General features: G+C 48.7%; 4 protein-coding genes across 8 annotated transcripts in view; 2 read left to right on the top strand and 2 right to left on the bottom strand.

Moving 5' to 3' along the window:
• kidins220b (kinase D-interacting substrate 220b) overlaps positions 1-8,897 on the top strand; it is a 13,616-nt gene extending 4,719 nt beyond the window's left edge. Inside the window, exons 14-28 of the mRNA XM_025056812.1 lie at positions 72-271; positions 557-722; positions 816-967; positions 1,351-1,640; positions 1,720-1,860; positions 1,999-2,263; positions 2,360-2,448; positions 2,532-2,676; positions 2,853-3,015; positions 3,119-3,297; positions 4,189-4,421; positions 5,848-5,985; positions 6,063-6,161; positions 6,581-6,802; positions 7,110-8,897. Coding sequence (XP_024912580.1) covers positions 72-271; positions 557-722; positions 816-967; positions 1,351-1,640; positions 1,720-1,860; positions 1,999-2,263; positions 2,360-2,448; positions 2,532-2,676; positions 2,853-3,015; positions 3,119-3,297; positions 4,189-4,421; positions 5,848-5,985; positions 6,063-6,161; positions 6,581-6,802; positions 7,110-8,264 — 3,637 coding nt within the window. The 3' untranslated portion in view covers positions 8,265-8,897. The remainder of the gene's footprint in view (positions 1-71; positions 272-556; positions 723-815; positions 968-1,350; positions 1,641-1,719; positions 1,861-1,998; positions 2,264-2,359; positions 2,449-2,531; positions 2,677-2,852; positions 3,016-3,118; positions 3,298-4,188; positions 4,422-5,847; positions 5,986-6,062; positions 6,162-6,580; positions 6,803-7,109) is intronic.
• Positions 8,898-9,154: 257 nt separating this feature from the next.
• Positions 9,155-11,100, bottom strand: sox11b (SRY-box transcription factor 11b). Its single transcript, XM_008313667.3, has 2 exons — positions 10,476-11,100; positions 9,155-10,127 (listed from the first exon to the last, which is right to left on the bottom strand). The coding sequence occupies exons 1-2, from the start codon at positions 10,985-10,987 to the stop codon at positions 9,617-9,619; spliced, it is 1,023 nt and encodes a 340-aa protein (XP_008311889.1). The 5' UTR covers positions 10,988-11,100; the 3' UTR covers positions 9,155-9,616.
• Positions 11,101-11,325: 225 nt separating this feature from the next.
• On the bottom strand, positions 11,326-16,969 carry allc (allantoicase). 5 transcript variants are annotated; one of them, XM_025056776.1, is made up of 14 exons: positions 16,833-16,969; positions 16,147-16,254; positions 15,772-15,937; positions 14,975-15,122; positions 14,578-14,628; positions 14,346-14,433; positions 14,154-14,237; positions 13,754-13,833; positions 13,542-13,674; positions 13,213-13,368; positions 12,614-12,687; positions 12,421-12,529; positions 12,201-12,319; positions 11,326-12,117 (listed from the first exon to the last, which is right to left on the bottom strand). In XM_025056776.1, exons 4-14 carry the CDS (start codon positions 15,062-15,064, stop codon positions 11,938-11,940), a joined length of 1,164 nt encoding a protein of 387 aa, XP_024912544.1. In that variant the 5' UTR covers positions 15,065-15,122; positions 15,772-15,937; positions 16,147-16,254; positions 16,833-16,969; the 3' UTR covers positions 11,326-11,937. The 5 variants fall into 5 exon arrangements, with proteins under 5 accessions (XP_024912544.1, XP_016888986.1, XP_024912542.1 ...); XM_017033497.2 differs by having other exon boundaries at positions 14,154-14,273; positions 16,833-16,968; XM_025056774.1 differs by lacking the exon at positions 16,833-16,969 and adding an exon at positions 16,408-16,424 and having other exon boundaries at positions 14,154-14,273.
• Positions 16,616-19,366, top strand: part of LOC103381395 (C-1-tetrahydrofolate synthase, cytoplasmic) — a 2,855-nt gene continuing 104 nt past the window's right edge. The window contains exons 1-9 of the mRNA XM_008313708.2: positions 16,616-16,765; positions 16,864-16,960; positions 17,085-17,169; positions 17,247-17,306; positions 17,384-17,437; positions 18,009-18,145; positions 18,561-18,661; positions 19,061-19,197; positions 19,284-19,364. Coding sequence (XP_008311930.1) covers positions 16,866-16,960; positions 17,085-17,169; positions 17,247-17,306; positions 17,384-17,437; positions 18,009-18,145; positions 18,561-18,661; positions 19,061-19,197; positions 19,284-19,364 — 750 coding nt within the window. The 5' untranslated portion in view covers positions 16,616-16,765; positions 16,864-16,865. The remainder of the gene's footprint in view (positions 16,766-16,863; positions 16,961-17,084; positions 17,170-17,246; positions 17,307-17,383; positions 17,438-18,008; positions 18,146-18,560; positions 18,662-19,060; positions 19,198-19,283; positions 19,365-19,366) is intronic.

Genomic DNA, 19,366 nt, shown 5'->3' with positions numbered 1-19,366 from the left:
TTGGAAGGTAAGTGAGTAGGGGGTGTCAAAGGTCACACACAGGTCAAACACACCCCTCGTCATGACTCCATATCCTCCTCCTCCTCCTCAGATGAGATGAAGACATTTGCTGGCCAGCAGATGGCGCCCCTCTTCCATTTTTCCTGGCTGCTGGTCATCCTGTCTCTGCTTCTGTGTGGTGCCGTGGCGCTGGTTCTGGCTCTGACCGTGGACCCGGGTCTGTCCACGGCCGTGTCCCTCAGTCTGCTGGCTCTGCTCTACTTCTTCTTTGGTCAGAACATTCATCATTACAACTACATTACCCACGATGCCCTGTCACTCTTTCACTTCCTACTTCAGAAACACAAGTGACTTTCCCTCTGTTTAGGTCCAAACTGTTACTTCTCTGCAGCAGACAAACATTAGCCGCAGTGGTTACATGTTAGTCGAGATAACAATAACAACTGTTGACCACGATGGTAGCGACCTGAGCACAGATAGAGCTAAAGGTTAGCTTATTCAAGCATGTTGTTGTCTTCCATCCAGTAAAGTGATCGGATGTTGTCATTTTTAACAGTGGTCGTGTACTTCGGTGGGCGACGTGAGGGCGACCCCTGGAATTGGGCGTGGCTTATCAACACCAGGCTAGCGCGTCACATCGGTTACTTGGAACTGTTGCTGAAACTGATGTTTGTGAACCCGCCTGAGCTGCCTGAGCAGAGCACCCGAGCGCTGCCCGTCAGGTGAGGAGCCCACGTCAATACATCAGCCAATCACCTCCTGACCTCTCGTGACCTGCCGATCATGTGACATGACCTCTGACGCCACGTCCTTAGGTTCCTTTTCACCGACTACAACCGTTTGTCCAGCGTTGGCGGAGAGACGTCCATGGCTGAAATGATCGCTACGCTTTCTGACGCCTGTGAGAGGGAGTTTGGTTTCCTTGCTACCAGACTGTTCCGAGTCTTTAAGACAGAAGAAACCCAAGGTAACTGCTAACAGCTAACCTTCGCTATAAAGTACTAAAAAATGAAGTGAATGAAGAACAGGCTAAAAAATGGGTTTGAAATGTTACAACATTCGTAGTGTGTGTAAAGTAACAAACCAATGATGCCAGAAGAGAATGAAAAGCTAAAAGCTAGCCATCAAAAAGGGACACGAAGAGTAATCCATCGTCCTCAGACCATAAGGTTGGGCTGTGAGCACCACCTAGTGGGCCGCGAGGGTTGCAGGGACGGGTTGGTTATTAATTCAAGACAATAGTCATCCCACACTCGTGGGAACGACGGACAACAGATGTGGAAGAGTGCCGTTCTAATGTCAGACTGTAGGTGGTAGTATTTGGCCTCTGACGTCCGTCCACCGTCTCAGGAAAGAGGAAGTGGAAGAGGACGTGCTGCGTGCCATCCTTCCTGATTTGCACGGCGGTGCTGCTGTGCTTGATCGGCGCCGGGACCCTGCTGGCCGTCTTCAGGGTCAGTGATGACGACAGCTCAGCAGACAGTGTCCTCATCGCTATTGGCAGCGTGGTGGCACTGGCGCTGCTGCTCAACTGCAGGACCTGGTGGCGGGTCACAGACTCAGTTCTGAATTCCCAGAGGAAGAGGCTCCACGGCGCCGCCAACAGGATGCACAAGCTGAAGAGCGAGGGCTTTATGAAGGTAAGGGGAGAGAAGGGGAAGTGTCTTCAGGTCCAGCCTGAAGACCTGCATGTGTCTCACCTTATCCACGGTTCTGTAGGTTCTGAAGAACGAGGTGGAGCTGATGGCCAAGATGGCCAAGACCATCGACAGCTTCACACAACACCAGACCAGACTGGTTGTGGTCATTGATGGTCTGGACTCCTGTGAGCAGGACAAGGTTCTACAGATGTTGGACACGGTAAGAACCTGTGCACACACCAGACCACAGGTTCTAAAATCCTGGATCTGGTTCCAGGTCCTGCCTCTGACTTTTCTTGGAGAACCAGGACCTAGGCCGGTGGTCTTCTGATCTCCTGTTCTCATGTTCCCCCTGCAGGTACGGGTCTTGTTCTCCAAAGGTTCCTTCATCTCAATCTTTGCCAGTGATCCACACATCATCATCAAAGCCATAAATCAGAACCTCAACAGTGTCCTGCGAGACTCCAACATCAATGGACACGACTATATGAGGAACATTGTCCACCTGCCGGTCTTCCTGAACAGCAGGGGGCTCTCAAGTGCCAGAAGGATGTGTGCTGCAGCTGGCACAAACACTGGCAGCATGAGCACCAGCACAGCAGCTAATGGAGAAGCTGCTGAGGGTAAGGTTCCTCTGACCATAGGTGTTGGACTTCCTGTTGGACTTCCTGTCGACCAGTCCAGGAAGCAGACTTCAGCTCTGTGTCTCTGTGTTCCAGGTTGGCACGAGGAGTTGGACAGGAAACTGTCTCAGCACAGTTTAGGAGAACTGACCAAGTTTGGGAGCAGGTCTACACTGACCCGCAGGGTGAGATATGTGTGTGTGTGTGTGTGTGGGTCTGTAAGTGAGTGTGTGTGTGTGTAAACATGTTTTTGATGCTCTGTACTCAGGACACGTACCGACGGCGTCAGGTCCAACGCTCGGTGACTCGTCAGATGTCCTTTGATCTGACCAAGCTGATGGTGACGGAGGACTGGTTCAGTGACATCAGTCCTCAGAGCATGAGGAGACTTCTGAACATCGTGTCCGTCACAGGTGACCCCTGACCTCACCATCCTCTACATGCTTCCTTTAACTACATCATACGCACCGATGCTAACGTCAGCTCACGACTAAAACCACACGTCAGAGTCCTGCTGACTAAAGACATTAGCTTAGCGTTAACACAACCAGACCCCTAGTGGTGACATTTTCTCCATGTGCACGGCCAGGTCGTCTGCTGCGAGCCAATCAGATTAGCTTTAACTGGGACCGCCTTGCATCGTGGATCAACCTTACAGAGCAGTGGCCATATCGTACTTCCTGGCTCATCCTGTACCTGGAGGAGACGGACGCAGTCCCAGACCAGGCGTCTCTCAAGACCATCTACGAGAGGTAAGACTAGCATCGTGCTAACACCGGCTTTGCTGATTAAGAGTCTGTGGCTTAGCCTTCAGTGGCATTAGCAACTGGAAGGTCAGTGTGTCCGTCCTCTCAGGGTGTCCAAGAACATCCCCACCACCAAAGACGTGGAGCCCCTGCTGGAGATCGATGGAGATGTTCGCAGCTTTGAGGTGTTCCTGTCGTCCAGGACTCCCGTCCTCACAGCCAGAGACATTAGAACCTTCCTGCCCTGCACGGTCAACCTGGACCCAAAACTCCGAGAGATCATCGCAGGTGAGGGCACCTTCAGTTAGTAAAGCTCCACCCAACTGTTCAGGCTCCACCCCCTCACATCGTCTCCTCTCGTTACTCCAGATGTTCGAGCTGCGCGGGACCAGGTCAACATGGGAGGCGTGTCCTATCCTTCTCTACCCCTGCCAGACCTCCAGCCCCGGCCCACCTCAGTCTACAGCCAACTATCATCCACCTGCTCACCCTCCACCTCCTTCACCCCTTCCTTTAACTACATCATACGCACCGATGCTAACGTCAGCTCACGACTAAAACCACACGTCAGAGTCCTGCTGACTAAAGACATTAGCTTAGCGTTAACACAACCAGACCCCTAGTGGTGACATTTTCTCCATGTGCACGGCCAGGTCGTCTGCTGCGAGCCAATCAGATTAGCTTTAACTGGGACCGCCTTGCATCGTGGATCAACCTTACAGAGCAGTGGCCATATCGTACTTCCTGGCTCATCCTGTACCTGGAGGAGACGGACGCAGTCCCAGACCAGGCGTCTCTCAAGACCATCTACGAGAGGTAAGACTAGCATCGTGCTAACACCGGCTTTGCTGATTAAGAGTCTGTGGCTTAGCCTTCAGTGGCATTAGCAACTGGAAGGTCAGTGTGTCCGTCCTCTCAGGGTGTCCAAGAACATCCCCACCACCAAAGACGTGGAGCCCCTGCTGGAGATCGATGGAGATGTTCGCAGCTTTGAGGTGTTCCTGTCGTCCAGGACTCCCGTCCTCACAGCCAGAGACATTAGAACCTTCCTGCCCTGCACGGTCAACCTGGACCCAAAACTCCGAGAGATCATCGCAGGTGAGGGCACCTTCAGTTAGTAAAGCTCCACCCAACTGTTCAGGCTCCACCCCCTCACATCGTCTCCTCTCGTTACTCCAGATGTTCGAGCTGCGCGGGACCAGGTCAACATGGGAGGCGTGTCCTATCCTTCTCTACCCCTGCCAGACCTCCAGCCCCGGCCCACCTCAGTCTACAGCCAACTATCATCCACCTGCTCACCCTCCACCTCCTTCACCCAGCCAGGAGCAGCAGCAGCAGCAGCAGCCTCTCCACAGCCTCACAGCAGCTACTACAGTGGCCTGGTCGGACCACAGCACCCCTTCTACAACAGGGTGAGTACAGGCTCCACCCACTACTTCATCATGTGACATTCCCTCGTCATCGTCACCATCACTCCTGCTGCTTGTGCTTGGCCGATTTTATTTATTTATTTTTTCACCCGAGCCAGCAGTAGAATCAGAACCAGTTTAGGCACCAGCAGTTTTGGTACCAGCAGTAGAACCAGCCTTTAGAACAGAACCCACCGTGGAACCACATTAACATAGCACTAGAACCACAAGTAGCAACAGAGGTAGAGTACTGTAGTACTACAATGGTGCAGTTAGAGCTTTGTCCAGAGTGTGGCAGCAGGGGTTCACTCAGTGCTCTGATTGGTTCTTTTTGTTGCCTCCATCAGCCTTGTTTTGATTTTTTATGCCCCTCCCCCTTCAGCCATATTTCACACATCAGCAGCTGCCCCGCCCCCTTGTGGCCACCTCCTACCTGTCGCATTTCCAGCCACGCCCACAAACTCACGAACTGTCCTTTAGGGTTGGTGCCTCACAGGTGAGTACACACACATACAAAGACACCCTCCAGCAGGGGCGCTGTTGCACCTGTGTGTTTACAAACACATGTTGATGGTTTGTTTTGATGCCCACTTTGTGCTGATGACAGACATCTGTGTGTTTCCCAGTCCTACGTTTCTTCTTTGAACAGGAAGCAGGTATTTACTTCTCCCCTTTGTTCCTTTTTACTGTGATGCCTTTCTTCTTCCGTCTTTTCATCGGGGCTCAACGTCAGGCTCACCCTTCCACCAGAAAGTCGTCATCAAACCAATAGTCAATACATAAATCAATACATGTTTGAAATCTTTAGTCACAAATGAATTATAGTAAAAAAAACTTCAAAAAATCCTTTGATCTCTTGTTAGTCAGAACTGGGTTCAGAGCCAATCACAGACACCCACAGTGGAATTTCCAATTATTATTTGAACTGTTCTAGTTATGTGTAAAAACATCAGGGAAACAGAAGGGGGCGCTAGTGAGATGTTATTGTTTCTGGCCTCTGGAGTGACCGCTTTGGTTTACCAATAACCTATTGGTTAAGAAGTAGGTGACACGTTATGACAGCTCACCACCTGATTGGTTCAGCCCATGTATAGATTTGACTGAATGTTTTTATCGTTTTAACGTCAACAATATCCCTGCGCTTCCTTCCACCTTTGTACTTCCTACACTTTCTTAAATGTCTTTCGTTCCTCCTCCTCTTCCTCACCGCTCCACCTTCTCCTGCTCCTCCTCACAGCTTCTTCTCTCCCTTCCTTCACTTGTCTCCTTCCTTTCTCACTAACTCTTTGTCACCTATTTTTCTTCTTAACTTCCATTCCTTTTTCCCAGGATGCACCTGGCTTATTCACGTTAGCTTGTAGCTTGAGGAGCTGTTGGACTTTGACCATTTTACTACTCTTTATTTTATTTCTTTGTGTCCTGGCCTTAGGGCCCCGCCCCTATCACGTGTGGAGCTCCACCCACTCTGCTGAGCGCCATGACAACAGAGGTGGTTTGCGAGCGCGTTGGTCAGCTGGAGGGCATGGACCAGAGCATGATGGGCCAGTACAGCGCTACCATCAGGAAGGTTGGTCACATGATGATTACATCATCACCTCAGCACTGTAGTCTTTACATTCTCATTGGTTTCAACCTGTTTTTCAGGCTAATGTTAACGGAAGAGTTCTGTCTCAGTGTAACCTGGAAGAACTGAAGAAGGAGATGAACATGAACTTTGGAGACTGGCAGCTGTTCAGAGCTATGGTAGAATGATGCTAACACACAACAACAATCGCGATGCTAACAACACCACAACAATCACGATGCTAAGAACACAACAACAATTATGATGCTAACAACACAACAACACGCATGATGCTAACAACACAACAACAATTATGATGCTAACAACACAACGACAGTCACGATGCTAACAACACAATGACAATCACGATGCTAACAACACAATGACAATCACGATGCTAACAACAATCATGATGCTAACAACACAACAACAAGCCTGATGCTAACAACACAACAACAAGCCTGATGCTAACAAAACTTTGATAGACATGATGCTAATGACATGACATCATATTTGCGGTGACATCATACCGAGTCTGATGCTACCGGTCAAATCACTTGGTGTCTCCTGACGTGGACTTGTCCTTGTTTGGTCTCAGGTCCTAGACCTGCGTCTAATGGAGAACCAGTTCCTGCAGGAGGAGGTGGCCAGTGAGCAGGGGGGTGTGGCTGAAGTGGGAAGACGAGCCTCAGCTCCGCCTCTGTCCAGCGCTGCCGCCAATGCTGAGTCATCTCCGTTGTACGGTTACAGTCTGAGCTTCGAGGAGCTGAGCAATGTGGGCCTTGAGGAGGCGCCTCGGCTTGGGAACCCGGTCTGGACGGTAAAACCTGAACCAGTAGACAGCTCAGAGTCTCCGAGTTCATTTTTACTCTCCTTTCTTCTTTTATTCCTCTGGAGAATTCCATCCATTTTCAGTTCCTTGTTTCCTTCGTAGGTTTTTTTCTCGTCTGTCCTTCACTAAACTTGTACTTCTTGTCTTCTCTCAGGTTTTCTTTCCTTTTCCTCACTTTACTTCAGACGTTATTCCTTTCTACTTCTTTTCCTTCACATTTACTTCTGTCCAGTCTGTAGAACAACAACCGCTGTTGCAGTTTCTGATCCCTGGTCGTTACATCCTGTGTCCTCAGGGTGGAGCTCACCGCACTGCCAGCATGAACAGCCTAAATTCTCAGGAGTCATCCAACGACATCGTCAAACTGACGGACAGGCAGCAGGCAGAATACCGAAGTGCGTACCAGGATTACATTGCTCAGATGGCCCAGTTGGAGGTGGGCGGAGCCAACAGCAACAGGCCCATCCCACCGCCACCAGCACACTTGGTAACGTCGTCTGAGGAGAAGGGCAAAGACGAGCCAGACCCTCAAAAACTGTCCACCAGGGGGAACGGCACCAAATCATCATCAGAAACGGACTCCGCCTCCAACACCGACACTCTGGACCCCATCACCGAAGAAGATGAGAAGAATGACCACGGCGCGCCCAAATCCCTGCTGGCTCGCAAAACCTCATCAGAGAGGGTCGGGCTCTTCCATGGCGCTGCAGAGCTGAAACTGAAGGGCGGGGGTGGAAGTGGGCCACGGTACCAGAAACTGATGAGTGACGACGAGGAGTCTGAGGAGTCGGACCACGCCCCCCTGCTCGGGGATGACAAGAAGGGAGTGGAGTCCAAACCGTCAGGCGCCTCTCTGGCACTCAAAGGGAAGGACTACCTGTCGGACGCCATGCTGGACAAGAAAGACTCATCCGACTCTGGGGTGCGGTCCAATGAGAGTTCACCCAACCACTCGCTGCAGGACGAAGAGGCGGAGCTGTCACAGCTGGACACATCCAACCTGATCCAACTGGAGGACGGCACAGGGAGAAAAGCCAGCATTCCCAGCAGCCTGAGTGGTCTCCAAGACCCCACGCTGACCAGGATGTCCATCTGCTCTGAGGACCAGTGCAGCCTCCTGGCCAGCAGTCCAGAGGAGAGCTGGCCTCATTCTAAGACCTACAACCTCAACCGTACCCCGAGCAGTGTGACCCTCAACAACAACTCCAACAACCGCCCCTGCCAACCTGCAGAGGGCTCCACCTCCTCCACTGCAGACATCATTATCTCTTCAAGCGGCAGGAACACCAGCACTGGCACGGCCGGCGCCCCCTCCAGGCCTGGGCCAGACAACGAGAATGTACGTGTGGTCCACCTGAAGCGGAACCTTAAACCTGGAGACCCACCAGAGATTGTCACCGTGTCCTCCGACACCGTCACCTTTGGAGAGGAGCACGAGAGTATCCTGTGACATCGCAATGTTGGTCAACAGAAGCACTGAGGGTCCACTAGGAGCCAGTCCAAGTCTGAGAACCAGCGTGGGCCGTGAGCAGCACCTGGTGGACCATAGACGTTAGTAGATGTCAGTGATGCTTGTCTTATTTGGTGACGTGACATTTTCACTGGTTGTTGTGTTGTGCTTTAGTGTAGGCCACGTAGATTTAGGACGGTCAGTTGGCCACGTAGACCTTTACAATGACAAACTCTACATTTCCATTGGTCCACACAGTCAGGCTAACGATGAATCACTCAACCATTAGATTCAATAGCATCCATACAGTCCATGTCACAAAGTCTGCCCTCTTGTGGCTGGCTGTGGTGTAATCATTTAAACCGGTCTGTAGAGATTATTGATCGTCAGTAACTTCCACCGTCGTTGTTGTTTAAATATTGGTGCTTGTGATCGTTACATTTACTGTTGATTAACAGACCGTTGTGACGTGAACGTGCTTGTTAACGTATGGCTGATTGGCAGGTGATGATGTCATTGACCTTGATCAGTAGTTGTTGATTTTCTTGTTGTTTCCTGTCACTAACACAACCAACAACATATACTGTGATAATATGTGTCTCAGTGCTTCAATAAAGTGAATGATCAGTGTCATCTCCGTCTCCACTGTTTTATGGTTTTAAAAATCGTAATCCACTGAGAAGCTCCGCCAACTTTGAAGCTAACTCACCTCCATGAACAAGAGCCTTGAAGACCCTTTTCCCGGTAAAACCAAAACCTTGATGCGAAAAAAATAAACTTGGTGATTTTAGCTCAGAAACACAAGGACAAAATGACCACACGAGGCAGTAGTGACCTTTAGAACAACCTCCAGTTTCTCTGTGGGCAAAAAGAAGAGTCAGAGGCAGTGACTCGTTTGTCACTTTTATTTAGTCGTAAACAAACCCTTTGATGCAGATTATTTTCTGCTACAACAAATGACGTGGACTTTCATTCTTTTTTCTTTTCTTTGTTGAACAAAAATAACCACGAAAACATAATGTGCTGTGGATAAAAACAAAAAAGAACTAAAAAGTTTTTTTTGAGGGTCGACGTCAACAAGACCTTTTCAGCTAAATCTGGAGCTGAGAAACACAAACTGACCACAGGGGGCAGCAGTCGACAAGACACTGTTCCAGTGAGCTCTGGACATTGGCGTACCGAGAGTGTGACAGCATTATTTGCCTGTAGTTAAGAGGTAAATCCTCTGGGTGTCGCTGCTTCTCAGTCAGATCAGTGCCATTGTGTGAACAGGTCAAACGGCCCGAACACAGTTTCTCCATATAATAAACATCCGGTCCTGAAGAGTCCGGGTCCCGAAAGGATCCGTGTCGTTAGTGGGTAAAGACTACGTCTGGAGAGTCGGGGTGCAGCCAGTTTCCAGAAATCATTTCACTGAGTTCTGCTGTGCAGTGATCCGGAAAGTCGAAGTGAGATCCCAGACTCTCCTCGCGGCTCACTCCGCTGCCGCACCAATCCAGGTCTTTGTCAACTAGGATCAGACCCAGGCTCGATGACGAGCCTTCCAAACTGTCCAGCAGGCTGCGCCCTTCTGCCAAGACGTCTTCTAGGTCATCCCCGTAGACAGAGGAGGAGGAGGAGGAGGAGGAACCAGAAAGGCAGACTGGACTGGTGGCACAGTGGCGCGATATGTTCTTGAAACTGTAATAGAGACGACTCACGGAATCGTAAACACCGACCTCCTCTGTTTCCGCTAAACAGGAAGTCAGAGCCATGGGGGGCGGGACTTTGGGGAGGTGGAACATGCTTGTCTCCGCCCCAACTTCAAAGTCAGGCTCCTCCTCATCACCGGTGAAGCCCACTGTCAGGTTGGCTGTAAAGTTACTGGCGAACACAAGCGACAAAATCGAGATTCACAGGGATTTACGAGAATATACATTTTATGAAAGTGTTAAAAATATAAATAAATAAAAATGCTTTCATTAACATTTAAAGGATTTTTTTTGTTTGTTTTTTGTTCTGGGTCAGCAGCTTAATTTTTAAATAAGGCTAAGCTAACACATTTAAATTAGTCATTTTTAACAGTTTTGTCGTTTGTATTTACGTATTCAAAACTGAAACACCACTTTATTGTGTATTTGTAGAATGGTTTTTATTTAGTTTTAGACCATTTTAAACATTTTTAAACACCTGGTCTCAGCCACAAACAGAGAAAACAAATTCAAAACGCACCTGTACTGAACCTCCGGGCTGAGGTGGCGCCCTCTGGCGGGACATGGCATCTCTGCTCTCGGCTTTAATTTGGACAGTTTTTTATTGAGGTTTTTGGCCTCAGCCCTTTTCGGTGCCTCAGTTCCGGCACTGGTGTCAGTTCTGTTCCCGGTCCTGCTTTTCTTCTTTGGCCGGAACTTATAATCCGGGTGCTCGGCCATGTGCTGCAGCCGCAGCCGCTCCGCCTCCCGGATGAACGGAACCTTCTCCGCCTCCTGCAACGTCTTCCATTGCTTCCCGAGTCGCTTGGAGATTTCGGCGTTGTGTAGATCCGGACTCTGCTCCATGATCTTCCTCCTTTCGATCTTGGACCAGACCATGAAGGCGTTCATGGGTCTTTTGACATGTCCGGAAATGGCGGGTTTTTGCTGCTCGTGCCAGCTGGCTGCGACCGCCGACAGAGCGCAATGTTTGGCATGAAAGTACGACCGGGAGTCGCTGTCACTGCGGAACTCCGAGTGTTCAGGCATCATCCGTTCGGACCCTGGTTCTGGGTCTTGTCACCGTTTTTAACCTTGTTCCATCTGTTTCAAACTGGCCGCTAATGAGCAGGGTAGCGGACGCCGGAAGAAGCCAATCAGTGACTTTCATTTTTCACTACCTGTCGTGTTAGCCAATCACACAGCCCATCTGAGCTGTCCCAACATTTGTCAGTGACATTACCGGAAGCTAGATTGTTTTAGCACTTCCTGTCTCCTAACGTCATGAATCCTAATATTTGAAGCGCAGTAAAAATCAGAGTTTGTTGATTTATTCATTTGTTTTTAAATCATAGCCACACATTTAAAAAATAAAATAAAATTTTCACACATTTTCAGGCGGACGTTCATTTTCATTTTATGATCTTGCTGTTATTTCTCAATTTTCTCAAAATTTTACAACCGGAACCCGGGAATAATCCGTGGATTAGCTGAGTTAGCATCAGCTCAAACCAGTGACGTGCGGTCAGGGGAGGCAGTGCCTCACCTTCCATCATGATAAAGAAGAAAAAACGTACATAAAAGAAATATTAATATTTTGACAAATTTGAGTATTTCGCTATCAAATACAGGACGGAAATCCTGGGTGAGGCAGTGGGTGAGGCAGTGCCTCACTTCTGACTGCTGATCCAGTACAAACTGGGTCACATGACGCACGTCCGTTTCTGTTCCTCAGCATATCACCAATATCTGTCCAGTTCTATATATATGATGTGAACCGTTACCAGGTGCATGAACCTCACCGCACGTCACTGGTTACAACCTAGTACAGTAGGAGCATACTGCCACCTACTGTACTAGAGTATGTAGTGTCTTGGTCTGATCATGGACCTCACGTCACTGCTTTGAACCCAGTCTAGAAAAGAACGTTGTTTTGTGTTAAAGACCACGGAGGTGAAGATGAGGCGCTCACTTCCTGTTCGTGTTGACGTCGTCTCAGCGTCTCACAGTTTGGACAACAATGCCATTCGTCTGGCCGCAGCTGTTGTCTCCAAGACGGGACGTCCCCACAGACGAAGACGACTCACCCCTCCGTCAGGGGCGATGATGAGACGGATGTGAGAGACGGGTTGCTTCAGTGTGAGCTCCGTGTCTGTGTACGCGTGCACGTGATGAGGGCGGAGCTACGGCATAAGACCAGGAGATGGGTGAGTCACGTGATGATGTCACAGAGATGTGAATGATGTCACAGGAGTTCAAGACCTACTTTTTGGGGTGGCATTAGAACCTCCCACTTCACAGAGTTCCACTCAGTCCTCAGAGCCTGAGCCTCGTCCTCTGGACTCATGGAAGACGCCTCCAGTCTGCAGGAGTCTGGAGCGTTCCCTACAGGACAGAGGACAGGTCAGTGGACGGAGCACATAGGTCTGAGGTCAGAGGACAGCGTGGTCTCCTGTCAGGCTCTGGGTTTCCAGAATTTTCCTAACCTTTGAAATGGCTGGTGTCCAGTTCGACCCTGCTGATGACACCAGGAAACCCCAGACGGAAAACCGCCCACTCCCACCCTGGAACCTGCAGAATTCCCTGCTGGTCCGGCTAACATTTTAGCAGAAAAAAAGGAAGTCAGGTGAGAACATGACTCCAATCAGAAGAAGACGAGGACGGTCACGTGACCTTTACCCTCAGTATTCTGGGTCGGTCCAGACGACGGGCAGTTTCCCATCCATCGGCCATGCTGGCAGCCTGTCCTGGACCTGTGGAGAAAAGACCTACTGAGAGCTATCTTAGCATTAGCATTTAGCATGTTAGCTACATTTAGTAAGATGTAAATTCCATCAGTCAGAGTGATGTCAGCGTTAATCCAATAATCCATCAGATTATCACATTGTGGGAAACAGTTCTAGTTTCACTGAATCTCCTGTGTCTGTGGATGCTTCAACCTCTGGTCAGTGGCCCGGCTTGCGTCAGAGCAGCCTGACTGAGACCAGGACTACGACTGACAGTCCAACTGACACTACAGCCCGATGAAGAGACACCTTCACTCTGACTGCTGGACATTTGTCCAGATTATTGATCCCATCATCTGGATTAGTCACAGATGAACACAGACAGAGAAACACTGACCTCTACCTACTGACATCGGTACTGTCTGTACTGTATATCTGATCACATTGGACTGGGTCATTGATTTGTGTCCAATCAGATTCATTAACAGCCCCTGAGATTAATCAGATTACTGAAAACACACGACTGTGCAGTTTAGCTTCACTAATCCCAACCAATTATATTGCGTGGGTGTCCAAAGTGGGCGTCACTGTAGCTGAGGCAGACCCCGCCATTGGTCAGAGCCATGAGGTCCAGGTCCTGGTCAGGTGAGACAGTGGTCCAGTCCCTCACACCCACCCCGTAGACCCTGAGTCTGGAGACCCCCCCATCTGAGGGCAACACAAAAACACACTGTCTCACACAGGGGTCAGGAGACACAGCAGTGAGAGACGTCGGAGACAAACAACAGCAGTGCAAGCGACAACCGGTGTGTCAGTGGTGGGGTCAGTTGTGCGGTGAGTGGTGGGTCAGTTGTGCGGTGAGTGGTGGGTCAGTTGTGTACCTGGGTACAGGTTGACTCGCAGGTGTGTAACTCTGTTTTTGAAGCTAACAGTAAAATAATTGTGACAAACATCTTTATATCCTGGTTTCAGTGAAGACACGCCCAGCAGCTCTGGCCACGCCTCCGAGTGCAACTGCCAAGAGAAGCAGTTGAAACGTAAACAATAAGTTTGGGGTTTTTTCTACTATGATGTTAAAACAGATTTTTGTTACCGTGGTTACAGCAGCCAGCTCCTGCTGGGAGGCCGCCATACCAGTTCTGTCTCCGCCCACCACAAAGGTGGGGGCCTGGTCTGGAGCAGGGGAGAACGATAGCACTGTTAGCATTGTTATCCGTCACAGTGCAGTTTGATTTGTACAAACACTGAAAATTGAATTCAGCACAGCTACGGAGCTAAAGCTAAAGGTAAGCTAAAGAAAGAAAAACTGTCACAGGTCAAAACATGGACCAGGGCTATAGCGCTATCAATAGATATCATTATAATTAGCATGTTGTTAGCACATTTGTGGCTAATTATCTCATATTAGCTAGATTAGCCTCATTAGCAACATCAGCATCATCAGGATCTAATCTGTATTTTTAAACTAGTGTTAGTTGAACAAAATTCACTACCCAAACACGTGGCCTGGATTGAAATGTAGGGGGCGTAGTTTCCAGTGAAGAAGGATGTGTCCACATCGAGGCCGTGGATCAGTCCTGGAACACCAAGTTGGATGATGCACCAGTCATGACCTGCAGTACAGGACGAAGATGAAGAGGCGGCAACCGACATCCTGCCGCCGCTAACGTGGTCAGGCTACATACCTGGTGTCCGCTTCCTCCTCGTCTCCCAACCATCCATCCACTTCCCGAAGTTGGTGAAGGCATCGACAACGAACTGTGGTGGAGAAGTCTGATCCATGTTGGCAACACAAGACATCAACGTCAACATCAAAGACAAAACACTGACGTCAAAAAATGAGCTCATTCTACAATAGAATTTCAGTGAAGGTGGTTATATGAACGTGATACAGCCTGAAGTGACAGGAACTCGTACCTTCAGCAGGTTGGCGGCTGGAGCGAACCACTCGTCTGTGGCAAAAATGACCTGAAAGAAAAAAAACAGTTTGTTATTAGTTTGGTTTACTACAACTTCTGGTTTGCTGCTGCCCCCGGTGGTCAGTTTGTGTCTTTTAAATTTTACATTTTAAAACAGTGTTGGGGGCAGCAGTGGTACAGCTCACGTTTCTCCATGGACTTTGGTCTGAACTAAAATCTCTGATTTTCTCCATGGACTTTGGTCTGAACTAAAATGCTTTACAAACATCAGTCCTACAGTGATCAGAAGCATTCTGACAGAATAAGGGAGTAAAGATGATTTGTCCTAGCGCCCCCTGCCCCAGACCCTGTGGTCAGTAAGCAGCCACTCAGATAACGAGTCAGGAAGGTCTCACCTTTCCTCCGACCGCCTCACAGACCAGGTCGTTGTAGTTCAGGAAGTCCAGTTTTGGGTCTGTGGACCCACAGTTTCGTCTCTCGGCCATGTTAAAACCTGGTCTTCACTCAACTTTTCTGCCGTCCTGCTCATCAAAGTCCACGTCTCTGTGTGCAGACAGCACAGCGTTGACACAGATACATCAGAGGGCGACGTTGCTCAACAAACCATGACGTCATCAGACTGGTTGTTCAGCTACTACTTTGTACAGTTCCCTTTACTTATTTACTACAAAAAATCATTTATTGAAAGTTAGCATTAAACATGTAGCTCCATTTCCCGGCCTGTAGGTGGTGCTAAGTACACATTTGAAGGCCTAGCCCGTCACTCATATTTAATGGTGCTGGTTTTATATCAGTCTCATTCTGTGACTGCTGTAAGGCAGCAGTACTGACCACTGGTCCACACCGAGGTTATAATGGTTCGGTTTGACCTTTGTTTGGTTCACTTCAGTATTTTAATTATAAATGAACTAAACTTCACTTTAGTTATGAACTAATTGTTTTTGTTCTATCTTGTCCAAACTTCACGGCTCCAAACCATCAGAGAACGTAACGTTAATAGAACCACAGGATTCCAGTTCATAAAATATACTGCATTCAGTCCACAAGGTGGCAGCCTTCAGTGTGTTTATGAGGACAGAACCCGTTCATCGAGTCTCAGGAACTCTGAGAAAAGTCTGAGAAAAACACCAACAAACTGTCAAATAATCGACGACTTTGGTTCAATTTTAACGAGTGAAAAAAAGATGAACACCTCGGTTCTGCAGAGATGGTTGAAGTGAAGGGAAGAGAACCCGCAGCTCTAGGGATGTGGGTCCAGGGTGAACCGTCCACACGGAGGACACTTTTGGACACACCGCCACTTGGACACAACTTTTGTTGTTGCCATTTTGCCATGTAGCACAATGAGCAAAAGCCGACTGTAAACGGAAATCGACGGAACGTGAGGTGCCGTACGGCGCCACCAACTGACATAATTCTCTCAGTCAATCAAAAGATGAAGAAATTGACGAAAACGAAGGAAATTTGATCGAAATATTAACGTTAATTCTTGAATTATTCCTTTATTTCAGTTCATGCAGCTGGTATAAAACACACACACACGACACCACGATGACGATGTTCTTACCTTCAGCTGGGCTGCGTTAGCCTGCAGGAATGAAGACCCGGGCACCAGGGACCAGAACAAGTAACTGAAGTTAATCCCCGAAACAGTCAGGGACTGAAGTGGTCTGACCTGAAACACAACAAACAGAACGAAGCTCTGTGATTGGATGCTGCAGGCAGACCTGATCATTACAATACTTCTTAACATTAATTAACACCAAGTCATCCTTACTGGAATACTGCACTACTGGAGTATTTACTGTGTACTACATTTTCTCTGTACCTCTGCACCAATGACAGACAGATTCCTCTGAGGTGAAAATCTGCCTGGCAACAAAATGGTTCTGATTCTGGTGGATGTGTGAATGAGTGTGAATGAGTGTGAATGAGTCAGGTCTCCTCAGCCTTGGTCTGGACTGAGGAGTCCATTTTGTTCTTCTCCAACTTCTCTCCTTCTTTGGAGCTGATTGGTCGACAGTAACCTTTGACCCTCTACATTCAGCCAATAAAGGACACACACGCACACAAACAAGCACCAACTGATAACTACAGAGGTGTCCGTCAGTGTGTGTGTGTGTTTAATATCTCTCTCTCTCTCTCTCTCTCTCGTTCTTCTCACTGAAGACGATCAGAAGATTCAGGTAAAAACAACTGGTTTTATGTGTGTGTGTGTGTGTGTGTGTGTGTGTGTTCAGGACACTGACTGACCTCCTGATCTCTCTCTCTCTCTCTCTCTCAGTCATGTGGTCCTTGTTCGCCCGCTCCATTCTTCCGTCTCATTTGGTCAGAACCCGGCGCTCCATAGCGACCATCGTCTCTGGAACCAGAACCTCCCGGTGAGTCCACCTGAGTCCGGTTCCCCTCTTTAGTCCAGTTTGTTTCAGTAGAAGAGGAGCTGAACTGGAACAAACTGGATGTGGATCCAGTTTGTTCCAGTTCACACCTGCAGTTTGTGTGCAGGTTGGTGAGGGACAGGCTGAAGACTGAGGTGGACCAGATGAGGACTGAGGTACCAAGGTTCAGACCAGGTCTGCTGGTTCTACAGGTGGGTCCACCTGACCGTCAACAAGACCAGAACCAGAACCAGAACCAGAACCCGGTTCCTGTGCTCTTGTGTTTCAGGTGGGACACAGAGACGACTCCAACCTGTACATCAGCACCAAACTGAAGGCTGCAGCCGAGGTGAGTCCAAAGGTCAGAAAGGTCAGAGTCCAAACTCCAGAACCATCCAACACCAAGGTTGATTTGTTGTGACACAGATTGGAATCGAGGCCAAACACATCAGACTCCCGACCACAGCCACGCAGGACCAGGTTGGTTATCTGTTCAATAATCTCAGATCAATAATCCCGGGTCAATGATCCCGGATCAATAATCCGGGATCAACAATCCCAGGTCAATAATTCCAGATCAATAATCCCAGATCAATAATTCCAGATCTATAATCCCAGATCAATAATCTCGGGTCAATAATCTCGGGTCAATGATCCCAGATCAATAATCCGGGATCAACAATCCCAGGTCAATAATTCCAGATCAATAATCCCAGATCAATAATTCCAGATCTATAATCCAGGATCAACAATCCCGGATCAATAATCTCGGGTCAATGATCCCAGATCAATAATCCGGGATCAACAATCCCAGGTCAATAATTCCAGATCAATAATCCCAGATCAATAATTCCAGATCTATAATCCCAGATCAATAATCTCGGGTCAATAATCTCGGGTCAATGATCCCAGATCAATAATCCGGGATCAACAATCCCAGGTCAATAATTCCAGATCTATAATCCCAGATCAATAATCCCAGATCAATAAACCCGGGTCAATAATCCTGTGTCCAATTCAATATTTAGAAATCCACCCTGTCCTAAACCAGGTACTAAAGACCATCTGGACCATAAACCAGGACCCGTCCATCCACGGTCTGATTGTCCAGCTCCCCCTTCAGACTGAAAACTGTATTGACACTCAGCTGGTAACCAACGCTGTTTGTCCAGAGAAAGACGTCGACGGGCGAGTCTTTACCAACAACAATTAAACTACATCTCTTCTTTTACTTCTGTCCTTTTGGTGCTGTAATACAATCATTTGTCCAGTAGGGTCAACAGTCAAATCTGACCTAATGTCAACTCAGCTGTACGTTAGCATCTCTGTACCTACTGTGTTCCCGGTGTTTTAATTGGTTTAGTCTTTGTTTACTTTCACTTTTATTTCAGACTAATTCTTGATCAACTCCACTCTACCAGCAAGTCTCCTTTAGCCTAGCTGAGCTAGCTGTGGCTAACGTGTAGCTACTTTGGTGATGTTTTCTACTCTGTTTCAGTCTTCTGAGCTAAGTTATTTTCAGCTGTTGTAGCTACAGCTAAACCTGTGTGTGTGTGTGTGTGTGTGTGTGTGTGTGTGTGTGTGTGTGTGTGTGTGTGCGCAGTCTGACTTGTATGAATGCAGGAAAACTGTCTCGAGGCGACCTGGACGACTGTTTTATCCCCTGTACACCCAATGGCTGCATGGAACTGATCAGACAGACAGGTGTCACTCTCACACTCACACTCACACTCACACTCTCACACTCACACTCACACACTCACACACACACACACACTGAAACTGTTAAATTAATCTGCCGCTAGTCTGCTGTTTATTCTGTGTGCCCCTGGTGGATTCTGGGATACGTAGGCCTGAGTGTCTGAGGAGCTGGGCTCAGGTGTCGGTTCTGGAGAATCGAACCCTGAACCCTGTGGCCTCCTCTGTTTGCAGCTCTTAATTTGGACTCTTTGAACTGAGAGATAAAATCCAGCCACAAAATCTAAACGTTAGCTTCATGTTGCTAAAATCTGCTAACATGAAGCTAACTTTGGTTCGAAGGACTTTGTGGACCGAGGTCTTCGTGAGCCGTCCCACATCTGTGACATCATCATTCCTGTGTAGGTGTGTCCGTGGAGGGCAAACACGCGGTTGTTATTGGTCGCAGTAAAATCGTGGGCGCTCCGATGCGTGACCTGCTCCTGTGGAATCACGCCACCGTCACCAGCTGCCACTCCAAAACTCCAGACTTAGCTCTGCAGGTCAGGACCAGGACCAGGACCAGGACCAGGACCCAGAAGGTCAGGGCTTCCTGCTGGTCATGATGCGTTTCCTTTCTGTGTGTCAGGTGAGCAGAGCCGACGTCCTGGTGGTGGGGGCAGGTCGGGCTGAGATGGTGAGAGGGGAGTGGCTAAAGGAGGGAGCCGTGGT

This window comes from Cynoglossus semilaevis, chromosome 7, assembly GCF_000523025.1.
Source record: "Cynoglossus semilaevis isolate Cse_v1.0 chromosome 7, Cse_v1.0, whole genome shotgun sequence".
In the NCBI taxonomy this organism is placed as follows: Eukaryota; Metazoa; Chordata; class Actinopteri; order Pleuronectiformes; family Cynoglossidae; genus Cynoglossus; species Cynoglossus semilaevis.
This window is presented reverse-complemented; position numbering and strand designations above follow the sequence as displayed.